This window comes from Atractosteus spatula, chromosome 4, assembly GCF_055471065.1.
Source record: "Atractosteus spatula isolate fAtrSpa1 chromosome 4, fAtrSpa1.hap1, whole genome shotgun sequence".
Lineage (NCBI taxonomy): Eukaryota > Metazoa > Chordata > Actinopteri > Semionotiformes > Lepisosteidae > Atractosteus > Atractosteus spatula.
This window is the reverse complement of record NC_142709.1, coordinates 52,046,806-52,068,589: the sequence shown is the minus strand read 5'-3', so window position 1 is coordinate 52,068,589 and position 21,784 is coordinate 52,046,806. Positions and strand designations below refer to the sequence as shown.

At 36.3% G+C, this 21,784-nt stretch overlaps 1 protein-coding gene across 1 annotated transcript in view; it reads left to right on the top strand.

The window, feature by feature from the left end:
- The first annotated feature begins 4,019 nt into the window (after positions 1-4,019).
- frmpd4 (FERM and PDZ domain containing 4) overlaps positions 4,020-21,784 on the top strand; it is a 90,264-nt gene continuing 72,499 nt past the window's right edge. Inside the window, exon 1 of the mRNA XM_088913347.1 lies at positions 4,020-4,336. Within this exon, the coding sequence (XP_088769473.1) occupies positions 4,296-4,336 (41 nt within the window). The 5' untranslated portion in view covers positions 4,020-4,295. The remainder of the gene's footprint in view (positions 4,337-21,784) is intronic.

Below are 21,784 nucleotides of genomic sequence, written 5' to 3'. Positions count from 1 at the left end.
TCAAAGGAAATAAAACCCAAGAACACAGAATTATGGTGTTGGCACTGCAGGATCCATTGAATCACTAATCCCAGTACCTTGAAATTTATCTCCACACATTATGCACATATTCCATATATTTCAAAAGAAAGGCCAAATAGGTACATGGGCATTACACAGTTACAGTGTTTCCTCTGTATGAGATTTATGAAATAAATATAATTGACATACATTTAATGTACAAAAATAAACATTTTCGGTACTTTATGTTGTTATAACTGGCCTAACACCCAGTGACATCTAGTATAGACAAGAAGGAGTATGACACTCAGGTGGAAAAACAAAAACTGTAGATACAAAATGTGATGAAACTTAAGTGTTGAGATGTCATTTGCATTGTACCTTATCTAGACAAAGTTGAGAATAAATGAGCCAAACACATTAACAAGTAAGACCTGGTTTAGAAAGTTGCGTTGTGGAACAAAATGATACTACTGCTCCAGAATCAGATCAGAGAATACCAATCAGCCACGCTCCTGGGCTTAAAGGAAAGACCTACACTGATAGGATAAAAGATTAAGAGAAGAAGACTAAGAGAGAACCTGATCCAAGTTCTCAAAATCCTCAAAGGCACTGACAAAGTCAACATAGGGAACTTGTCCAGAATCAGCAGTTTAAAAAAAACCAGGGGACACAGGTGGAAAGTACCTAGAAGTACATTCAAATTGAGACCTAGAGACACAAAAAACTTGGGGAGTCTAGAACAAGACATTTTAAGAAACAGCTAGATGAGATCATCAGATCAATTGGCTACTAACAATTAAACAGGCTAGATGGCAAAAAGCTCTCCTCTCAATGAAATGTGGCTTCTAGTCCTAATTTAATTGTTTTGTAAATGTACATTTTTGGTACACAATACTAACAGCTTGTGCCAAAAAATCCATATCAACTACAAAAATACTGTATGTATCGATTCCTCTGTTAATACTGCCTGTACAATTACAATTCACACAGAGGGCAACTGTGTCCCTAGCCCATGATGCATGCAGAAACCACTCACTGTGACTTTGACTCTAGTTATCAGTCATATTTACTGTATATGCTTTAAGATAATGTTTTTGGAACTGCCACTCCTTTAAATATATATGAGTATTATAATACTATTATACTGTCTACAAAGCAAGGTAGTAATAGTAGAAAGAGCAACATATTTACAGTTTACTTTTACATTTTCATCTGACTGGAAAACTAAATACAATTTTAGCTATTTGTTAGTTTTATTTTTTGCACAACTTATCAAGATTAAAAAAAAACTTTGGTTTATTGTCTTATTTTACAACCGCAGAGAATTCATTTGAACTAATTTGTAGATACCCTAGTAGCTGTGTTTATAACAGGTGTACCAGCCCTGTAATCTATGGGGATTCCCAGGTTCTGAAGCAATTTGTACTAAATACAACCTTTTAACTTACCCTGTCTGTAAATCTGTATTCTATATCTAGATTGAATCCATATTGATCAAAGAGATTAGTTTGTTCTGAAAGTGGGAAACTTTAAAACCTGATATATTATGAACTCATTTTAGTGGAGAGGTCATCAATCTAAAATCAATCTTTTCAAATAATACCAACCCTTAGTGCTACTGTGAGGAAAACACCTTAAAGTGAATCCATGGGGAGGTCACAAAAGGCATAAAAACACCACAAAAAGAGCCTGTGCAAATAGTCTTTCTTTGTTTACTGAAAGTGCTGTGTCAAAAATCAATTTATAAAAAACTAAAAATAACAGGATATGTAAGGAGTAAACTGCAGTCTTTCAAGGAAAGTTTCTACTATCTACTGAAAAAAAAAATGAATTAGCAGCACCAGGCTGTGTTAGTCACACACAGAAAATTTAATGCAGAATTCACACTGAGTCTGAGTGCCAGGTTGAATACTTTTAGACTCACCCCATCTCCAACTGATGGATTGAGAGCCTCCACTTAATCCAGGGGTGATACAGGCTCTGTAATCTGACACAACATGGTAGAACAAACACATAAGGACTGTGCATCCACAATAGGTAAGGTCAATACAAAACATCCCGCATATAGTGTAGATTCACTTATAATAATTACACCAAAATAAAAATACAAAGAAAGTGACCCATCCAACAAACAAAACAATAGGTGAGTAAGTGAACCAAAAGCTTGGAATAGGCCTCAGAAGACGTCATGTGATGATGGTGTGCACTGGCACTTTGTCATAGCAACTCAAGAGGTAAAGCAATTAGAAGCCCTGTATTCAAACGTGAAAATAAGTCAGAACTGATAGCTGATTTTAAATTTCACCGACACCGATTGGAGACAGCATCCCAGTGGGACAATAACACCTCTGGGGGCAAACTCTTAATGCTTTATAAGCAGTCATCCTTATCTGTTGCTATAAACTTTCATTCTGCTCATTTTCATTTTCTTAGAAGCTGCCATATCCAAAATGACCAATATCATCAGAAATTCCTTTCAATTAATGGTCCTGGGATGTAGAGTTGGAAATAAAGCTAAGTCAGAAGGAAGGCACATTACTTGGTGGTGACACTTCCGGATTATCATAGAATTTTTAACAGTAGGTAGATGATACTTTTCATTAAGCATGCCTAAAATTAAAAGTGTTGTCAGTGGTACATACATTTATATACAGAAAAGGACCAAATTTAACTAACTTCATAAATTTATGAATTACAGTAGATAAAAAAGTTTGTGAAAACAATAAGCAAGGCGTATTTTTCATTGCACAGCGTTCAGCTCTGCTCCAAACCTATCTGTAGAAAAATACTAGCACTGCAGTTTAGATATGATTTGTGCTGTAATGTGAGTGAGCCCCTGCCTTCCCAGGCAACCTTCATTTTAGTTCACCTATTCAGCCTTGCAGGGTGCAAGGGAAGAAACAAGCAGGTTTGTTTTCTTTAGTTCTTCAGGTTTGTTTTCTTTCTTTAGAGTGTCTGTAATATTATTTTCATCTGTCTGTATGTTTTGTGGTACTGAATGTGCCCACAGGGATACTTTCACACATGTCATTCATAACAGGTTCTCATTTTGAAGGATGTGACTTCACAGAACATGGTACATTCAGTCTAGGTGAAGTCCTAACAGATTCCATGAGAGGGTCAGTTCTGTCACTGCTGCGTCTATGCAGTGCACTTCTTTCCTCATCTAGACAAAGAGTGAGAGCAAAAGTGATTGGAACTGCAGTTCTCTTGGCTTCACAAGACATATGCCAAGACACATTTTCAAGAGATTCATTTGCATATGCCATGCTGAACCACGAATAGAATAAATGATAAAAATAAACAAATGAGACAACTGAAATGTACATCGTGATGCTGGCATTCATAATTCAGTATTTTTTAGTCCATTACAGGCAGCAATTATCCTCTGTGGTTTATTGCTATTTCTTTATCACCCTGAAAAGGCATTTGGTAAATACTGTAGCTCAAGATGGTCAGTTTAAGCACTGGTATTCATTGCAAAATTGTTTCTAATATAGATTAACTGGATAGAAATAAGTCTCTGCTTACATAAGCAAAATCTGTAGTTACAGTTTAAATGGGTTTTCTATGCTTCAGTTAAAAGCTGTCTGCTGTGTGTGACTTGTCTTCCTATATGTAAACTGCATTGCTTACTTAGCAATACAAATAAACAGAATGACAGGGTATTTCTTGCCTGCAGCTATTCATCCTGCTAAAGCACGGCTCCAGCGCTCACCCACCCCACAGAGCAGCATCTTCCTTCCTCCCCCTCTCTCCTGCACATCGCCTCTTTCAGCACCTAACGCTGTTCTGTCCCTGCTCCTCGTGGACGGTTGGGAGGCTTGAACATTTTCAAAGTACATAAAGGAGGAAAAGACATCAGTCTTCTCCCTACATTTCAGGGAAAAAAAAGAAGGAAGCCCGGAGCATCCATCAGTAGTGATTTACCCCCCCCTCCCTTCCTTTCCAGCCTCCAACCCCCTCCCTCTCTCTTCAAAGCTGTTGTTACCGCACGGCCTCTGCACATTATTCCACAGTGATGAAAACTAAATGAGGATGGCTTTATGCAGCTGATGGAGACGCTGTTTGAAGGATGTAGCATGAAAACATATGTTCAGAATCTTTTCGTAGGGGGTCTGGATTTCCATTGCTTACGCTGGGACACACCAGTTGTTCAGACATGCACAAATCCTGACAAGAGGGATATTCTACCTTCCTCTTGCTTCACCCTGCTTTGTTTTTAAGAAATTTAGACCATGAATCTGGAGTAAAAATAACAGAATAAAAAGAGACCACAGCCTGCTGCACGTATGGATGTGTTTAGCTTTGTGAAGATAGCAAAGCTGTCAGGGTAAGTGTGTTGTTGTTGTTGTTGGTTTTTTTGCTGTGAATTACCTTTTTTGTGCTTACTGACAGTGCATGCATGCTGTTTGGGTGATGAACAGCATTCAGTCTGCCAGAAAGATAATGTGGGGGTTAAAGGAAAAAAACCCGAAAAGGGGGAACTTGGCAGCAAACCCAAGCTATCACACTGACTGGAGAAGTGACAGCTATAAAGAAATGGAACATAATTTTTCAAAAACAGATAACTCACTTGTGACTAATGTAATATAAGGTCTTCATTTTGGTGATGCATTGAGTTCATCTGGAATGGATAGCTTGGTAATAGAATGCAGTTTGAGATTGTGTGAAGAGAGAGAAATGCTGCATGACCAAGTGGGTTTTGTGCTAGATGGGAGGCACAATCAACACTATTAAACTTAATTAACTGTGTGGTGCGGGAATCTTCATCAGCAAGATAAACGGATTGTGCCTGTCTCGTAACACCTCAGCTATGGAATTATCAGGTACTACAGCAGAATGCCCATATTTCTGTGAAAGTAATTTATTTCATGTAATTAAAAGCAAAGTTGTGATCAGTATAAAAAAAAATGAGGGACAGTTGTAACCAGGAACATATACATAAAATCTAGTGAGGATGGAGTTGCATCTGCTATTCACAAAGCTGCTAATTTGTATCTGCAGCTATGCTTTGGAAAGGTGCAAAATAACAGGTGCTACAAGAGCAGAGTAAAAGGCTTAAACTTCTAGCTTTTAGCAATCAATGCTGCTTAGTTTTAGAATTTTGGACTGTTTTTAATCAGTTTTTTATGTCATTCATTCTTTCAGTTATATATTAACCTCTTCAATTCAAAATAAACGATATAAATATGACAAATTCAGTAAAGTAGAAGAAAATTGAAGCATGCTGATTTATCAATGTATCATTTTTATTGGCATGTTAAGAGACAGAAATACTATGTGCTATAAAATTGTGAAAGCTGAAGTAGTAAAGCATTTCTACATCTTGTTAATCAAATTAAATACAGTTTTGATGCTTGACAATATACGGTAGCAGGCTTTTAAATACGTATATCTCAGCTTCATTGAGGATCATACAGTACATGTTACACTGCATGAATACAGTATTTTGCAGAAATATAAAAAGGAAGCATTCTGTCAGGCCTGAAGTTAAACTACAACATGACTTTTTGCCATTGTGTTTTTTTGTGTTTTTGCCGTTTCAAAGCTATGATTAGTGAAAGATGCAGGACAAATTTCTCATCTAATGATGCTGAATAAAAAAAACTGCTTAAGTTGCCGGATTTTCTTGATTTTGGTCCAGATAATCTGACTAAGGGATTTAGTTCAGAGAAGCTGAGGGAACAGCATTCCAGCGATTCAGTCAATGACATATCAGCTGCCCTTGTCTTCAGACAACAAAATCCACAACGGAACATGGACTAGAACCTCATATTAATAAAGGTCAAGAGATTTAGAAAACAGGCTTTCACTCAAGATTGAGCCAGGGTGTAAAGCAGGGATGTAATATATCTGACTGCCACTCAAAATGTGTTTTGGTTTAAGTATCTATTATTTATTCATAATGCTTTTACTGAAATAACTTTACTTTAGCTTAAAGTAAGAACTCCAGAGTGTACTGTAAAATGTACTTGAAAGCCCGAGCTTCCATTTCTTTTTAAAGAATTAAAAAAGGTCCAAGTATAAAATTATGTACTGGTTTTATTCACAGCTTTGTAAATGCAGAAGTATGAATCCATCTGTAAAATATTTTTTGCTTAGCAAAGGTAGCATCAGCCACATCTAACAAAAACTTGATTGATTTTGTCACTAAATATATCTGAATTGTATTAATTATCCACAGTAATGAAGCTTAGAACAGAACCAAATGTGTGAGTACTATCATTATTTGCTATGAGCCTTGCATTCACACCGTGGATTGTGGAATTTCACAAGCATTAAATTATTTAAGAGAATCACAGGGAGTGGTGTTGGATTTTAGCTTCAAACTATCATCACGTTGGCTCCTGAGAAGATCAATCAGGAAAGGTGCTCATTTACAATTAAAGGGGAACTGCAACATTATTTTTTTTATATTTCAGGGATAGAAACAATCAACATCGATGAGTTTATTTCAAAACACAATGTAAATAAAATGTACACAAAAAGTTGTGCTCAATTTGGAATCTGTCAAATTCTGCTGTTATCAATGAATTTGTTTATGTTACTGAGATTTAATAACCGGTCTGTGAAATTGGGGCTGCAGTTCCCCTTTAAGGATGAGGTCAAGAGATCTTTTGTAATCTGGGCTATAGCATTAGCTAAATTTGATCACAATTCCCAAAGATAGGCTGGAATCATCGAGCCCTGGTTTCAATAGTACTGTTATTCCCTGTAGACTGTAATTGTAACAAAATAACAATAAATAATCACTTGCATTTGTTTAGTATTTTTTCATCATAAAGATCACACAACGCTTCACAAACTGGAGGCAACCCACTTCTACATTGACCATTGAAGTCCAGCACCCACCAATTGATTTAAAAATTAGATATATGGAAGACAGAATTTAGCCAGCATAACAGGTTTAACACCCCTATTCTTTTGATAAGCACCTTGGGGAATAAGTCCACCTCTATTTAATGTCTCACCCAAAATATAGCCCTTTCTACAGCATAATTGGCATACTGGGGATTGATGTGGAAATTTATTTGAACGAGTGTTGACCACAGGCATAGAACAAAATGGAAGTATTAGGGGTTATCAATACAATATTCAGTATTTGTACAATATTCTAGAGCATTCATTCAAGTATCCAAATGTATGTAAAGACATTGACAAAGCCAGGTCATTCTTAGTTTGCAGTATTGCAAGAGAGGACTGTCTTTAAAATAATAAACCAGGAAACTTACAAACACATAAAATGCATTAAAACCAAGAACTGGAGGAATTTCTTTACACTAACATTCTGTCTTTATTTAAGATAAATCCTTGGAATATTTAGGTAGTAATTACCAAATGGGCTGAATGTCCTGCTCTCATCTGTAACACATTTTAAAGATACAATTGCTTTGATCATTTTAAATGGGGCTACGTCATTCTTCACAGGAAAATGATATGCTTTATTGACATGATAATTGAAATAAAAACAGTGTAAAAGGCCACTTGCTCCTGAAATGTTTGGGAGCAGACATATTCATAGTGGAAGGGTGTTAAACCTTCAAAGTATGTACAGTAAATGAGTGCACTGTGTTTTGTCAAAGTTTTATTTTCCATTTAGGTTTAGGAGACCGGAGGGCAGTTTTCAAGGAGTGGGTTGGCTCCATATGATTAGTTAATGGAAAACCAGGAGGACTGGAGCTCTCCCCATTGGTTAGGTCACAAATACTGTTGTTTTAATAATCATTCAGTATGGGATAGTTCGGTATCATCACTGAGTTCATCAAAGTTTTAAGCAACCTTGAAGCTTGTTGTTAAGGAATCAAATTCCTTAACAAAAAACTCCTGGTAGTGCAGAACTCTGTTTAAGTGGCTATTCATCATTTTGCAGGAGGATTTATTATGAATGTCAGTGAATTTTCCAACTGATTATGCATTAAAGAATAAACAATTCATAGACCTTCCAAACTTTTTTTTTTTGTGTAGTGTTGTGCTGCCAGATGGTTTAGGGCTGTGCCAGTTACTCTAATGGAACAAACACTAAAGAAGATGGAGTAACCTGAGCAATCTAGAATGTTTTAGAATGCACTGCTCTTAAATTCAAGTTACTAGATATCATTTGAAGTAGAATGAAATCCACAGTAGCTGTATTGTTTATGCAAATAAAAGATTGTTTTATTTTAATGTTTTAAATGCCATCCAATGCCTGAAATGATTTCATAAAACCATTTTAAAGGAAAATAAAAATAACAACACAGAACAGGCCAAATATTTAAAGTGTATACTGGAAGAGTATGCCATCATAGAGCTGGATGAACTGCAAATTGCTGATTACTGGTTACGTATGATAAATCATTATAATGTGAGTATCAGTAGAACTGATTAATTACCATGATTTAAGTGTTCCATAGTATAGGATCTATTAAGCCAAGAAAATTGATGTTTTGGATTTTTTTTTTATGGAGATGGCGGTTTGATGTGGAAGGAACAAGCAAATATTGTATCTGTACCAAACTCCACAGCGGTAGAATGAATTAAGGAATGGAACCTGCAGGGATCCTAAATTAAAATTGGAAGGGAAAATTCTCTTACTAATGATGCTTGCAAATTTTTGCAAGCAATAATAAACCAATGCCCTGTCAATAAATCAGTGCATGAGCTATACAAAGACTGTCATTTTCTCGAAAACTCAGTGACCCTGTTGCACTTATACAGTAAGTGACGTTTCAGTGTTCAGTATAGTTAAATAATAGTTTAACTATAGACTAACCATAGCCCAAGCATTCTCTAATCACCTAATACAAAATACAGATAAATTGTTGAGGCAGTTTCTACACATATGGGGGAAAAACACTCAGGTAACTTTGATCTTCCATTTTGCAGTGACTTGGGAGTGTTACGCCTGCACTATTTATTTTGCATTATATCAGCTAGAAAACATCATCATGTGTCCCTGATTTTGCTAATTGTGTTTTTTTATATGGTGATCCAACCACAGGCAATTGCTCAAAAGCACAGGTTTGTTCAGCTTTCAGCTTTTGAATGTTTTGCAGAGGAAAAGTTGAAAAATAAAGATCTTGGCACAAGTGTAGATAAAATGTAGACAAATGGCAAAGAACTCTGAACTGGCAGTGGCATAAGATCTATCATGCAGATGGACCATAACTCCTGAAGCAAGGTTATAATCCCCTTTGCTTTAATATTGATTATATGACCTCTAGAACATATGAGTTTTCGATCCTAGAGTACCTTGACTTTACCCCTGACCCTTCTGCCTCAGCTCCTCCGTTTTGACTGCCTTTTGGGTTTTTTTCATTGGAATAATTCCTCAATAATCAGCCCGGAACAAGTTGCATTCTTTGCTATAAATGTACTGCTCGCTTTTGATTTTTTGCAAGCTATTCTCTAGAGTCATTAATTCATACAGCTATCTACTGTACAGTATATACAGTACGTTGTAGTCCTTTAAATCTGGCATTTTAGGAATATTTTTATATCAATACAATATTAAGATTTGTCAAGAATTCATGTGCCTGCCCAAATGTTATACTATTTAAGATACTGCACTGTATGTACACTTAACAATGGGGGAATATTACAATTAACTTTGTCCCATTGCAGCACAGATCGGTTAATGTCATGTCCATGTGTTCATATGTGAACAAATATTTGAGATCAATGTGATCATTCAAAACAGCAAAGATTAACGAAATCAAATGCTGTGCGTCTATACAGCCACGACCCTGCTCGTCACCAGCGTGGTCACCATGGCAACCCTTTCTCTGGCCACTCGCAGCCCATGATTCACGGCTTCATGGCATTTTTGCTGGGTTAGCTTTGAAGGTTCTTCACCTACAGTACATATGATACTGTACTTGATGCTTAAAAGTTTTGTCCTGAGCTGTGAGTCCTTGGAATTTTGTTGAATCTCTGCTGGGTCCATTTGTATTGTATTTTTTATTTAAATATTTAAAAATGTGTGATTAGCTTGAAAGCAGCCCATTTACAGTGAGAAGAAAACAAAATCCCTTAGCCTTCCTTTACTATTTCTGCTTTTTTCAACACTGAATTATTGTAAAATATTGTATATTATATATTTAGTATGATTACATACTAAATGTATGTATGATTACATTTTATTTGTCTGCTCCTGCTTTGTAAAGTATTGAAGCTAAATGGGAATGAGTGACAACAACATAGTGATTAAAAGAAAGCAAATACTTGTAATAATAACTAATAAGCACTGTAATATTGATTTTAATAGAAAATATACTACAACACCAGGCTATAGATATGATGAAGGTTGAAATGTGTATTTACTGAGTTAAAATGAACGTTTACAAAATGATAGTACAAAAACTCAGATTGTTATATATACTGTATATAACAGGCGATGTACAGAAATGTAATGTTTAAAAAAGGTAAAGCAGAAAATAATGGAATCAAAGAGAAAACATGAAAATAAAAAGATAACAAAGGTCAGAAATTTTACCAACTACAACACATTTTTCTAATGCTTGTACAGGTAACTTTTGAAGAATGTAGCATTAAAGAATGTAGCTTTTAAAGTATTCAGCATAAAATAATTATTAGTGACGTTTTGTTTTAATATATATAATTGATTAGTTGAATATATTTACATCTGGGTACAAAATTACAGTAAATTAAAATGAATGTGATGTTACTATGAAGAGAGCACAAAATATTAATAGTGGCTGCATATAATGGTATTATAATATTCAGCATTCTTTATGACTGTTTTCATAAATGACATAACAGTTACATAAGTCTTCATTCCAAAACTAATCCAAACCTAAATTCTAACAAAATTGATAAATGTTATAAATTGGTGTGAATATAACAGTCTAACATTATGGTGTAAAAATGTAGGCTTTATACAGTAAATATGAAGACTGCCACCAAATCACATGGAAAATCCTAAAATAATAATTGTCTTCCTATTAATAGTTCTTTTGGTATTCAATGACTTTTTAAGTGAACTCTCAGACCTGAAGCCTGAAACAGGTTTTTTAACCTTTTTTTATTTAAAATTACAGAAGGAGCCATTTTATTTAAACAAATAATAACAGTTAATAATAACTTTATGGGATTGTACAGTCTTGTGTGCAAGGAATGGTGTTAAAAATAAGTCCCCAACAAATAAAGATTAGGCACCTAATCCCTGGATTTGGAAGATTTAGTTCTTATAACCCAGATAGTAAAATTTTGTTCAGGCACTGAAGGAATTAAGAGCAACATCTAACATTATTTCATGTGTCTATAAATGCACAATGTATTCAGTAATGTATGCATAGAATTGTATTTCTAAACAGAATGTGATTCACACACTATGTGATTTAAGCAAATGTAATAAATCCTAAATGTTCAAAGACACTTAAAACAATATGCACTGTTCAAGACAGATGACATATAATGATGACGCGTACAGAATATTAAAGTACATGCAAGCAGCATAAACAAAAATACAATATACAGTATATATATAAGGTGGAAAAGAAGCCATCAAAGAAACAAATTAAATGTCTATGGTGACATATCATTTTCTTGTTCAAGATAATGTGAGGAAGCAATAAAAAAGGAAAACAGAAAGCTGTGACAATTGAAATAAAAGGATTTTAAGATTTAACTGTACACTGGACCTCATTTTGAATAAGTACAATTCTAGACACATAGTGAGGGACATGCTTTACAAAATGACAGTGCTTTTACAGAATCAGTCCAGAAAAGACTGACTAGATATATTCCCACATTTAAAGGAAATGTTGCCAAAGCACATACCCTGACTTCTTTTGTGAAACTAGCACCCAACACAACTAAATGGGCAGCCCAGTCAACACTTGTCTGTAACCTTCAAGAACATAACATAAGAAAGTGCAATTTGTTTTTAATGTTCACTTTTATGTTCAAAAGGGCAAGTTTACTAACTCTACATACTGCTAAGAACATGCACTCCCCTATCCCCAGTGATGCACTTACAGGATCCCCCATACTGTATGTACAGTGTAGTGCATTAAGGACTTCAACATCCGTTATAGTGGGTTTTTTTGCACATAAATATTTTATCCTAAAGGAACTAAAACATGTCATATGTTTAGCTCCTTTCCACAGCAGCTACAAAAAGTGTACTTCACTTTTTAAAGCTTTTTAAAATATGATCATATAAATTTAAGTGTATCTGTGAAGGTAGACATACTGTATATACTGTAGTTATTTATGGGTAATACAGTACAGTCATGATCCTTATACATATACAGAAATATGCCCAGTTTCCTTGATGATCCTATGACATGCAAATATCTTCTGATGTTGTAAATGCTACAGAACAGGAACCAACTTGAAAAGCATCGACACGTCATTTGACAGACCTCAGCACATATAAGTTTCTAAATATGTGCTAACGAGGCCATATTTCATTGTCTTTGGATACAACTTACATGACATTGCATGAATACTCCTTTATTTCACTCATTGAATACTTAGTCCCAAATGCAGTATATAAACAGGTGACATTTTACACTGTTTCACCGGACACTGTTTTAACTTGATAAACACTACAAGTAAATTGATAGGTCCCTGACTTTTATTTAGTCTTTACTAAATGACTCACAAATGCCACGGTACCCAGTCAGACTCCCGTGAAATGCGTTGTTAAAGACCTTATGCGTGACAGTATAATCCGGAAGTGTTTGGAGAAGGACATCAGGGAAGACACAGCAGGACCAGGTTGGGTAGACAGACAGGGGATGGTGACTGCAGTGATCTTGGGGAGCATGGCGTAGGCAAACAAGTCCATGGAAGTCAGTAGGGGTAATCAGGGCACAGTCCAAAATCCAACAAGCCAGGAGGTCCATCCATGACGGAGACAGTTAAAAGCAGGCAACAGGGAAGAGGAACCAGGTACATGGAAGATAAAAAACATAACAGGACTCGGCACTCCGAGCCCCGGACATCTGGGGAAAAGGCCTATGCCCTCGGGCTGCTCCTGAGCTCGGTGGTAGGCGGGCCCTCAGACATCCGTCTTCCATAGCTGAGCCCAGAACTGCGGAGACGCTTGGTTTAAATAACAAAAAGGGGGACAGACACGGGTAGGAGCACCCTCTAGAGGAGGGATGACGACCTTAACGATAAAAACCTAGGTTTTGCCTGTTCCTCCATCAGTGCTATTGCTCATAAACTTTATTTCTTAAGTTATTTTATCATTTAGGCACATCCAAAATTTGTGCCTGCTGGAAGCCTATTTATGTGATGTTTATACCCTTAATATGTCATTACCCAAACACAGATGCTCAGTGTCACTAAATTATTATGTGCTGTTAACATACAATTAGCACATCCTGATGCCACTTTTATATTTAGGTTTCTTGATATTTGGCAGTGAAAACTTAGAAATGGCTGATTGATTGAGATGTCTGTGTTTGGAATTTGTAACGTAACGAGGGGAAACTTACAAAGGCACAGTACATTTGATATAAATGCAGTGTGAGGTTTAAATTTTGCCTGAACAAAAGAGCCTGTTTTTTTAATTCTGAAAAATAGCATGAGGCAAACCTGCTTCTACATGACTCAAAAGCCCTAGGTTGGATTTCCCTTGGGTGTCTGTACGTCTGTTTGGTCATTGCAGTGACCCTTGCCAAGATGCACAGCTTATTGATTAGAGATGGGCAGGTTAATAAGAATCCTAGAAGGATATCTTGCTCTGACAAATATTAAAAGTATTTCCCTTTTTCTTTCAGTAATATTGCCTGGGCCTTGTGATCACACAATATAAATGTTCCATACATCAGACTTCACTATGAATGAACCCCTGTGTTAGAGTGCAAGTTTAATCACCTCATTATATACTGTTATTATATTATGATAACAGTCCAAAGAATCAGCTTTTAGGTGAATAAATCATTTAAAATGCCTCATGGCTATTTTACTGTACTAGTGTTTACAAACATCATCCATTTGCACTTGGTGGAAACATCTGTACTTCGCTGGCTGGAATCTATTTGAAGGGATCTGTACAGGTAAACCGACACATCTCTGTAGGCTCGTACAGAGCCTGAAAATGTCAGAAATGATATCAAGGTAATGTAAGTGGTGCTGTGAGTTAAGTGGCATAATCTGTCAGCTCTTCCATCATATGAATATTGTTGTTTGGGAGTTATGTAAGTACAGTAATTGAAGCCTTTGTGATCACCTCATACAGTGTAGCACGATTCGTGTGTAACAGGACTGGCACAGTGCACTGAGTGACTTACAGAACTGATGTCACCCCCCTTGTGAAACGTAGAAAATGTAGAACTCTGCCCATGCAGAGGACCAAGTCTTGAGGCATGGTGCAGTTAGATATCTGCTGTCTAGAGAAAGGAGCTTTGCGCGCTGGGAGCTCGTGCATGATGGAGATCAAATCATGGCACAGGCAGGGAGAGCAGCCCTTGTCACAGATGCAATGTGAAAAAAATCAATCTTTGCTTTTGGAACACAAATATAGATTGGTGCAGCATATTCTGTGAACTAGTACAACTAGTCTAATGCAGGTCATTTGCAAGTGCATCATGGTACCCTGACTCTGACCTGTGCGTAATGCCAAGAGTGTTTGACACCCCCAGTGTTTTGTCAGGTTGTCATTTTTAATGTTGAAGTGTTCCCTCTTGTTTATTTTTATATATACTGTAGCATTGTCCTTATTCAAAATTTTAGAATGTCTATTTTAAAGGCTTGGTGAATCCCACCATGAGGTCTTGTGTTGAACTGTGACCCTGGAATTATTTTGCTGTGATTCAAACTTAAATAACATCCCAGAGCATTACTTATTTCAGTTTATAATGCAATGGAGATGTGTCAATGAACAACAGTAACAAAGAAAGTAAAAAGTAATTTTAAGACCTACACTATTCCCAGGTCTCCAATTTAATAATGTATCATTAGACGAATGTTTCAGCTACTGTATATTTAATAATATAAAGACTTTAACATTTCTTTCCCTTTTATATTTTAGATTATCGATTTCATTTTAAACTTAAGTTTGACATCAATGCCTGCAATAAACGTTGATGTTCATAATCCATTATTTGAATTGTTTAAATTACATATTCAGTACTGACACACACTGATTTACTGTATGTATATGTTCATACTTGATGACACAACTTGATATGGTGGGAATTACTCAGGATAGGATGAGTCAAGGATAGACAAAAGGGAAATGAATTGCTACAAAGAAGTTTTTCCAACAATTAAAATCTGTGGGTGAGCTCACAGAATGAAAGTATACTAGTCTATAGTTAATACAGTACCATATGGAAAAAGTCATAGAATTTTTTTCAGTTTATTTTTTTTACTGTAAACAATACAGGACTACATAGGCTACCAAACCTATTCTTTATATTTTTGTTTTCGTGTAACGATAACTCTCAGTTTGCTCATACCACATAATGCAACATTATAATATAGAGATTTACATAGCATTCTGCTGTGCCTCAAAAAGATTTCTATACAATCAGACATGCTTCAAGTGAATGTATTACTTGACTAGATGAAGCAGTAAAAACGCGGAGGCAATAGGGAAATTCTATTGTGACCATAAAGCATTTGTGAATTTACAGCCATTTCAGAAGAAAATAGGTTTAGGCTTTGAAATAAACTTTAATAATCAACCATGTAAAAAGCAAAACAAAATGAATATATATATAACAACACCTTTGTCATTTATAAGTCTGAACAAACACAAATTCTACTCAGAAAACTTTGCGTGTGAACGTGAGCATGAATTTTCATCTATTAAAATATAACCTAAAAGCAAACATTACTATAGTAGAATTCAAATAGTAATAAGTTTGTATTAACTGAACACAGCCCTACCAGCAGCCCATATTATCTCAACCTTTTCCACCTGCATTCCAAGGGACACCAGCACTCTAAATTCTGGTGACAGATAGGTTGGAGCTCTACCCATTCACTTTGATCTAATAACCCTTTCAAACTGCCCATTTGTCTTGACCAAGAAGGAAATTCACAAGTTTTTCCTTATTTGGATTTACTCTACAGTAGGTGGTCCCCAGAAGAAAGTATGGAAAAAACTTAAAGATGGTTCATCAACATAGGAAAGATAGATAAGACTTTATTAATCCCGTAGGGAAATTGATGTGTTACAGCAGTCCAGCCCAAGATAACATCAGAATAGTTATAAAACAAAAGACAACAAAATAAATATAAAATAAATAAAAAATAAATACACAGGTGTGTGCAACATGTGATGATCATAGTCACTGTAAAAACAATAAAATATGTGCAAAATGTGCATAGGTTATACAGACTGATTGTCCAAAAAGTACAATGGAGCAAACATTCTGTCCATAGACGAGCAAATGAAGGGCTGACAGTTCTAGCCTAGGGCAGCGTTGGTTCTCAAAAAAAAAGAATAGTTTGCTTTGATTCATTCAAAATTTTGTGTCCGATTTCTTGCACTGTGCTTAAATATTATTTCTAAACATGTTTCTTTTGCAGCTTTATTATAGTTATAAGAACAAATTATAATTATAACAAAACATAAACCCTCTGTTGGAAATAGTAAAACAATTTTATATACTGTAGCTCTAAATCATATGATTCATTGATGATTGGAAGCATTTGAAATAATGTATCACATCTAGAGCAGAAAGTACTGGTAGCAATTCCTTGGGAAAAGAGGCTAAAAATAAGGAAACTATGATTTTTTTGGATTCATGCAATGATTCACACTTGGTCAAAAATTTCAGTTATGAAATCATATAATTCAAGACACTTGAATATAAAATTAAAGCAGCCTGTCATGGTTCATGTATCCAGTTGAGCATATATTATTTTTTTACATATGTCTTGACTGGGTTCTTTGTTACAAAACAGTTAGAATGTTTCACATTCTAGGGAGCCTGTCAGTGTGTGATTCCATATTGAATGGTTCAGCCAGATTAAAATTGCTGGGAAACTAAACAGAAAGATAAAACATGCATCTTCTCTCTGTCAGAAAAAGCAAGTCTGCAGCTTAATTACAGTATTTCTAGACAGTTGGATAAATCCTATATGTTGCGTTCTCTCTGTTTTAACTGTCAATTATGAAACATACCTGTACAGTACTGTAGCTTAAAGCGAGTGTCACAAAACACAATATAAAAATTCCTCCAAAATATGGTGATTACATTCAAAGTAATTTGTGCTTACTTTAGTAATTTGTGCTTACTTGTGCTTACTTTGCATGAAATAAAGGGATTTCTTACATGAAGTCCCTCCTTTGCTATCTTTACACCACCTGAGGCAATAGGACTACAATTTAGGGTCATGTGACTGGCTTATAATTTTGAGTTAAATTGCCCTGGATTCAAGATGCTGTTGTTTCACAATGTCAGTTTTTGCACTCTTTTCATCATTTTTAATTGCAAGCTGCAAAACGGATCTTTAAAGACTATCACAATTTTGAAAATAAAAATACCTTTTTCGATTTAAAGCTTAGACTGAACCTGAAGTTAAAGAAACCATGCCAAGGAGGGAACCTGTAGTTCAGTTATGACTACCATCACTGGTCTGAGTCTGGGCTTGGCTACAGTATGTCTCCGGTTGGTGCATCTGTTTTGTTCAGTGCACTGAACAGTTCCCTGGGGTAGGGTGTTTCTGAGCTGCAAAGATCAGTTTAGCCTAGTGTATAAAAGTGATTCCTGTGCCTTTGAGTGTGAGGATTTGTTAGTGATACTGTAGCTGCATCAGTCTCTATTGTGGGAACTCTGAAACACAGTATGGAAAAGTGGCATATGATTCTGACAAATGCATATCTGGGTAGAGACTGTATATATTCTTCCATGTGTAATATAAGGGTCTTAGTGATCAAATGTAACTGTATAACAACTGGGGAGCCCAACTCTGGGTTAAGAATATAAGACAGAAACAATTAGCCCTTTCAGATGTAGCAAAAGTGAAAAAAAAATCATTCCTTTCCTAAGCTTTAGATGGCAGAAGTTCAGTAGTGTACCAGTGCAGAATAAATTATTTCTGTACTACATCCCAATCCTGTTTAATATTTTACAAAAGAAACATTTGTTTAAAAAAATACCATTTTACAGATTGGAGACTGGTGCTTGTCAATATGCAAAACTGCTCAGAGCTACCGAGTACAAAGCAATGCTCTGAAGGAGATTATCAGTCCCATATTATCATTCACGTTTCAAACTTGACTTCATGCAGAATCATAATGATCCATGCCTGCAGGTACCATATTAGTAAGAATGCCCAAGAGAAGCAATTAAACGAACGTTGATTAAATTGAGTGTATTACCACCACAGCCAGCTGAAAAGCCCATGTCATAAAGCTGTTGAAAATAAACAGATTTAAGTCAGCGCACCAAAAAACAAAAGATGATGTCTATAACGATGATAGAAGAACACAACACAATACAATATTGAGTGTACACTTCCGAATCTCAGCTTCATAAAATTATTTATGCTGATTCGCATGCATGCTTTTTGAACACGCAGGCAGAGGGAATGGGTAATTAGTTTGAGAAATGGCATGTCATGTGCCCCTGATAGAAACTTCTGTGGAGTGGTTCTTTAAGAGTAAATTTCTTTTCACATTGTTATTGGGCTACTGGGGATCTGTTATGTCTGAATTTTTCATCTAGAAAATTTGCTTTAGGGGAGGGGAGCGACAAGGGACTGGGGATGGATCAAGCTGCAGGCATATTTAAAATGTTACGCAATCTGTTTTGCTAATGAAAAAATGAATTGCTATTGGCAGAATCCATAAAACAACAGTATTATAATATCAATATTATAGTTCATCACCATACTGTTTGTTTACTTACGCTACTAGGAATATGGATGCCTTGACTAATATTAAAAAAATAACTCATGTAGCACAGTTTGAGTTGTCTTAGATTTGATATATTCTGTGTGTTCAGAATATTGCAAATAAATCCATTGTTTCGAGGAATAATAAACTATAATGATATAATCCTAAAATAAAATTCAATCTGTTGGGTGTTAAAGGAGAAAAATGCTTGAATTCTCTTAAGAAATAGTTAACTTGTTACTTCAATGAGCTCCACTGAACTTCAAAACTGGCTTAGTGTCTGAAGCTTTAATGTGAGCATTTGATCTATGAAAACCGCAGACCCCTAGCTGGGGCTGCAAACAGGCCTAGAGCTTTAGATACACATACTGAATCTGTCAGCATGTTAAATTGCATGAAAAGCAGAATTCGAATCACTCTAGAAAATGCTCTATGCTCTAGAAAACCTTTTGTTTTAACATTTTCCTGTATTTTTGCACCAATCCTTAACCTACTGTACTGTATGTACAATATGATAAAATATGCAGTCAAGGTTCCAAATTCCAAATACTGTGAATTGATTTTGAAATATGCTTTTTTTATCAGTTCTTCTACAAATTACACAGAAAATATTAGCATGCTTGTTTATATCTTGCTTGTATTTTATACCAGGGGCTGTATTGTGTACAGAGCCTAGCTCACTGTATCAGTAACACATCAGTAACACATGACTAAATGTTAAATGTTTGCGCTGCTGATACGAACTTTTTTCTGTTGGAAAATGATGCAGCAGATTCTGTTGGATAGTCCTTGATATGCTATGTGTAGGTCAAAATATTTAATAAATTATGCAAGTCTAAGATGGAGGTTAGATGGAGGTGGATTGTTACTACATACACAGACAAGAAAGCTGCAATGCAGGTTAAAAGCTGAAATGGCATTTATTATGAAATCTGTAGGGTTCATAGAAAAGTTGCACTTTGAAGAAGACGTTTGAAAAGCCTGAAGAAGAAGCATCTTTAATTTATCATTCCCCTTCGCTGCAGACAAGTATTTTTTAAATGGAGGAATACCATATTGTGAGACTATGGCTTGGATTGCAGAAGTATATTGTTATCGCATTGTTGAATTTCTGGTTTGTGCCTTGCCAACATTAAAGCTTAACTGGACTTCTCTTGGATACGGTTAAGACTTCCTTGTTCAGCAAGATCAAGAATGGCATACCAGCATCTGACCACTAGAAAAGGAAGCTCAAAACTGAATCCACCATGCAGTTACTGTAACTAGTTTTCGACAGGCAGTTTGATTCAATTCAAGGACAAACAGTTTTGAAAATTAAACCTGTACCTGTATATTTCGTATTATGTATTATATAGTATTAATCCAAAATCCCTTATAAATCATTTCTAAAAGTTGGGAAAGTAGGGATCTACAGTGCAGTATGTCAGTTTCCATCGGCTGCAATAGAGCAAGTAAATATTGTAACGCAACGGGGGCTCCGGCGGGCGCCCTTGCCGCATCTGGTCGGCCCCATCCCGACTGAGGCTCGAACCCGGGACTTCCGCGTCTCTCTGCAGCGACCTAGCCCCGTGAGCTAAAGAGAGATCTCTCTTCAGCCCAGTAGCTGTAGTCCTGCTATCACAGGGAAGGGCGGTGACGTCACCTGCTCTGGTACGCCGGCTCTTACACAGTACCTGTCGGCCGTAAGCGTTACACTCTCCCCCGCTTAAATCGCCGTCCCCGGCGAAGGGCTATCCCACCCCGCTTCTGACACCAATGTAACGCAACGGGGGCTCCGGCGGGCGCCCTTGCCGCATCTGGTTGGCCCCATCCCGACTGAGGCTCGAACCCGGGACTTCCGCGTCTCTCTGCAGGGACCTAGCCCCGTGAGCTAAAGAGAGATCTCTCTTTAGCTCACGGGGCTAGGTCGCTGCAGAGAGACGCGGAAGTCCCGGGTTCGAGCCTCAGTCGGGATGGGGCCAACCAGATGCGGCAAGGGCGCCCGCCTGAGCCCCCGTTGCGTTACAATATTAATTCCACACTGCAAAGAAGAAAGACACAAAAGATACAATACCTGATGGAATAAACTTTTACTTATTTCCAAAAATGTTTTGTAGTGCTTTTGCTCATTGATGTCTTGATGAACTGGGCTTTGTTTCACGTTCTTTCAGCATACAGTGGTCCAGTGCTTTGCAATGATTTTTTGTATCATTAACACCATTTGTGTTAATCCAGACTAATAAGGCTTAGATTATCTAAACCTGTTTAGGAAGATGTGTTTTAAATTATGCTAAATATTTAAACATTAAATCTTCATGAAAATCAATCTTATTTAAAAGTATTTTGCTCTAGTTATAGCTTTCAATGGAACAGGAATCTACTTGTGTCAATGGTAACGTGGAATGGTGTTACATTAATGGAAGCTCATACTATTTTTTTTCTTTTAAATTTTAAACTGCACACAGTTTTAATTTAGTTTTAATAATGTTTTTAGTTGGTGTCTTATTTTCTTGTAGCTTTGGGATTGGAAGAAATCCTCCTTTAATGTGTGAGGCAGACTTCAAAGAAGTTTTTTCTCCATTCATTGGAGGTTTCATTTCACACCTCTCTACACCTATTCTGACTTCACACCTCTTGATTAGCCTCTCTTTCTGTCCCCTGCTCCTGCCTCTCGCTCCACCTCTCTCCCAGCCTTTGTTCTCCTGCTACACTACCTTTGCTTACTGCCTTGTCTTTCTCACACCTGAAGAAGGCTCCACAGCTGAAACGTTGTGTTTTCTTTCTTCTTTTTTTCAGCATGGAATAAACCTATTACTTGTTCCTTTGCAGCCTACAAAGAGTTTACCATTTCACAGTATGTGTCTTCTCCTAAATGAGGAAGCTAATTTTCAGCTTTCTGAAGATTCAAATCCAGTGATTTGATTAATTTAATTTACAGGAGGACAGCTATTTATAAAGTGTTTTATGAGAAACATTTTAAAATTATTTCCT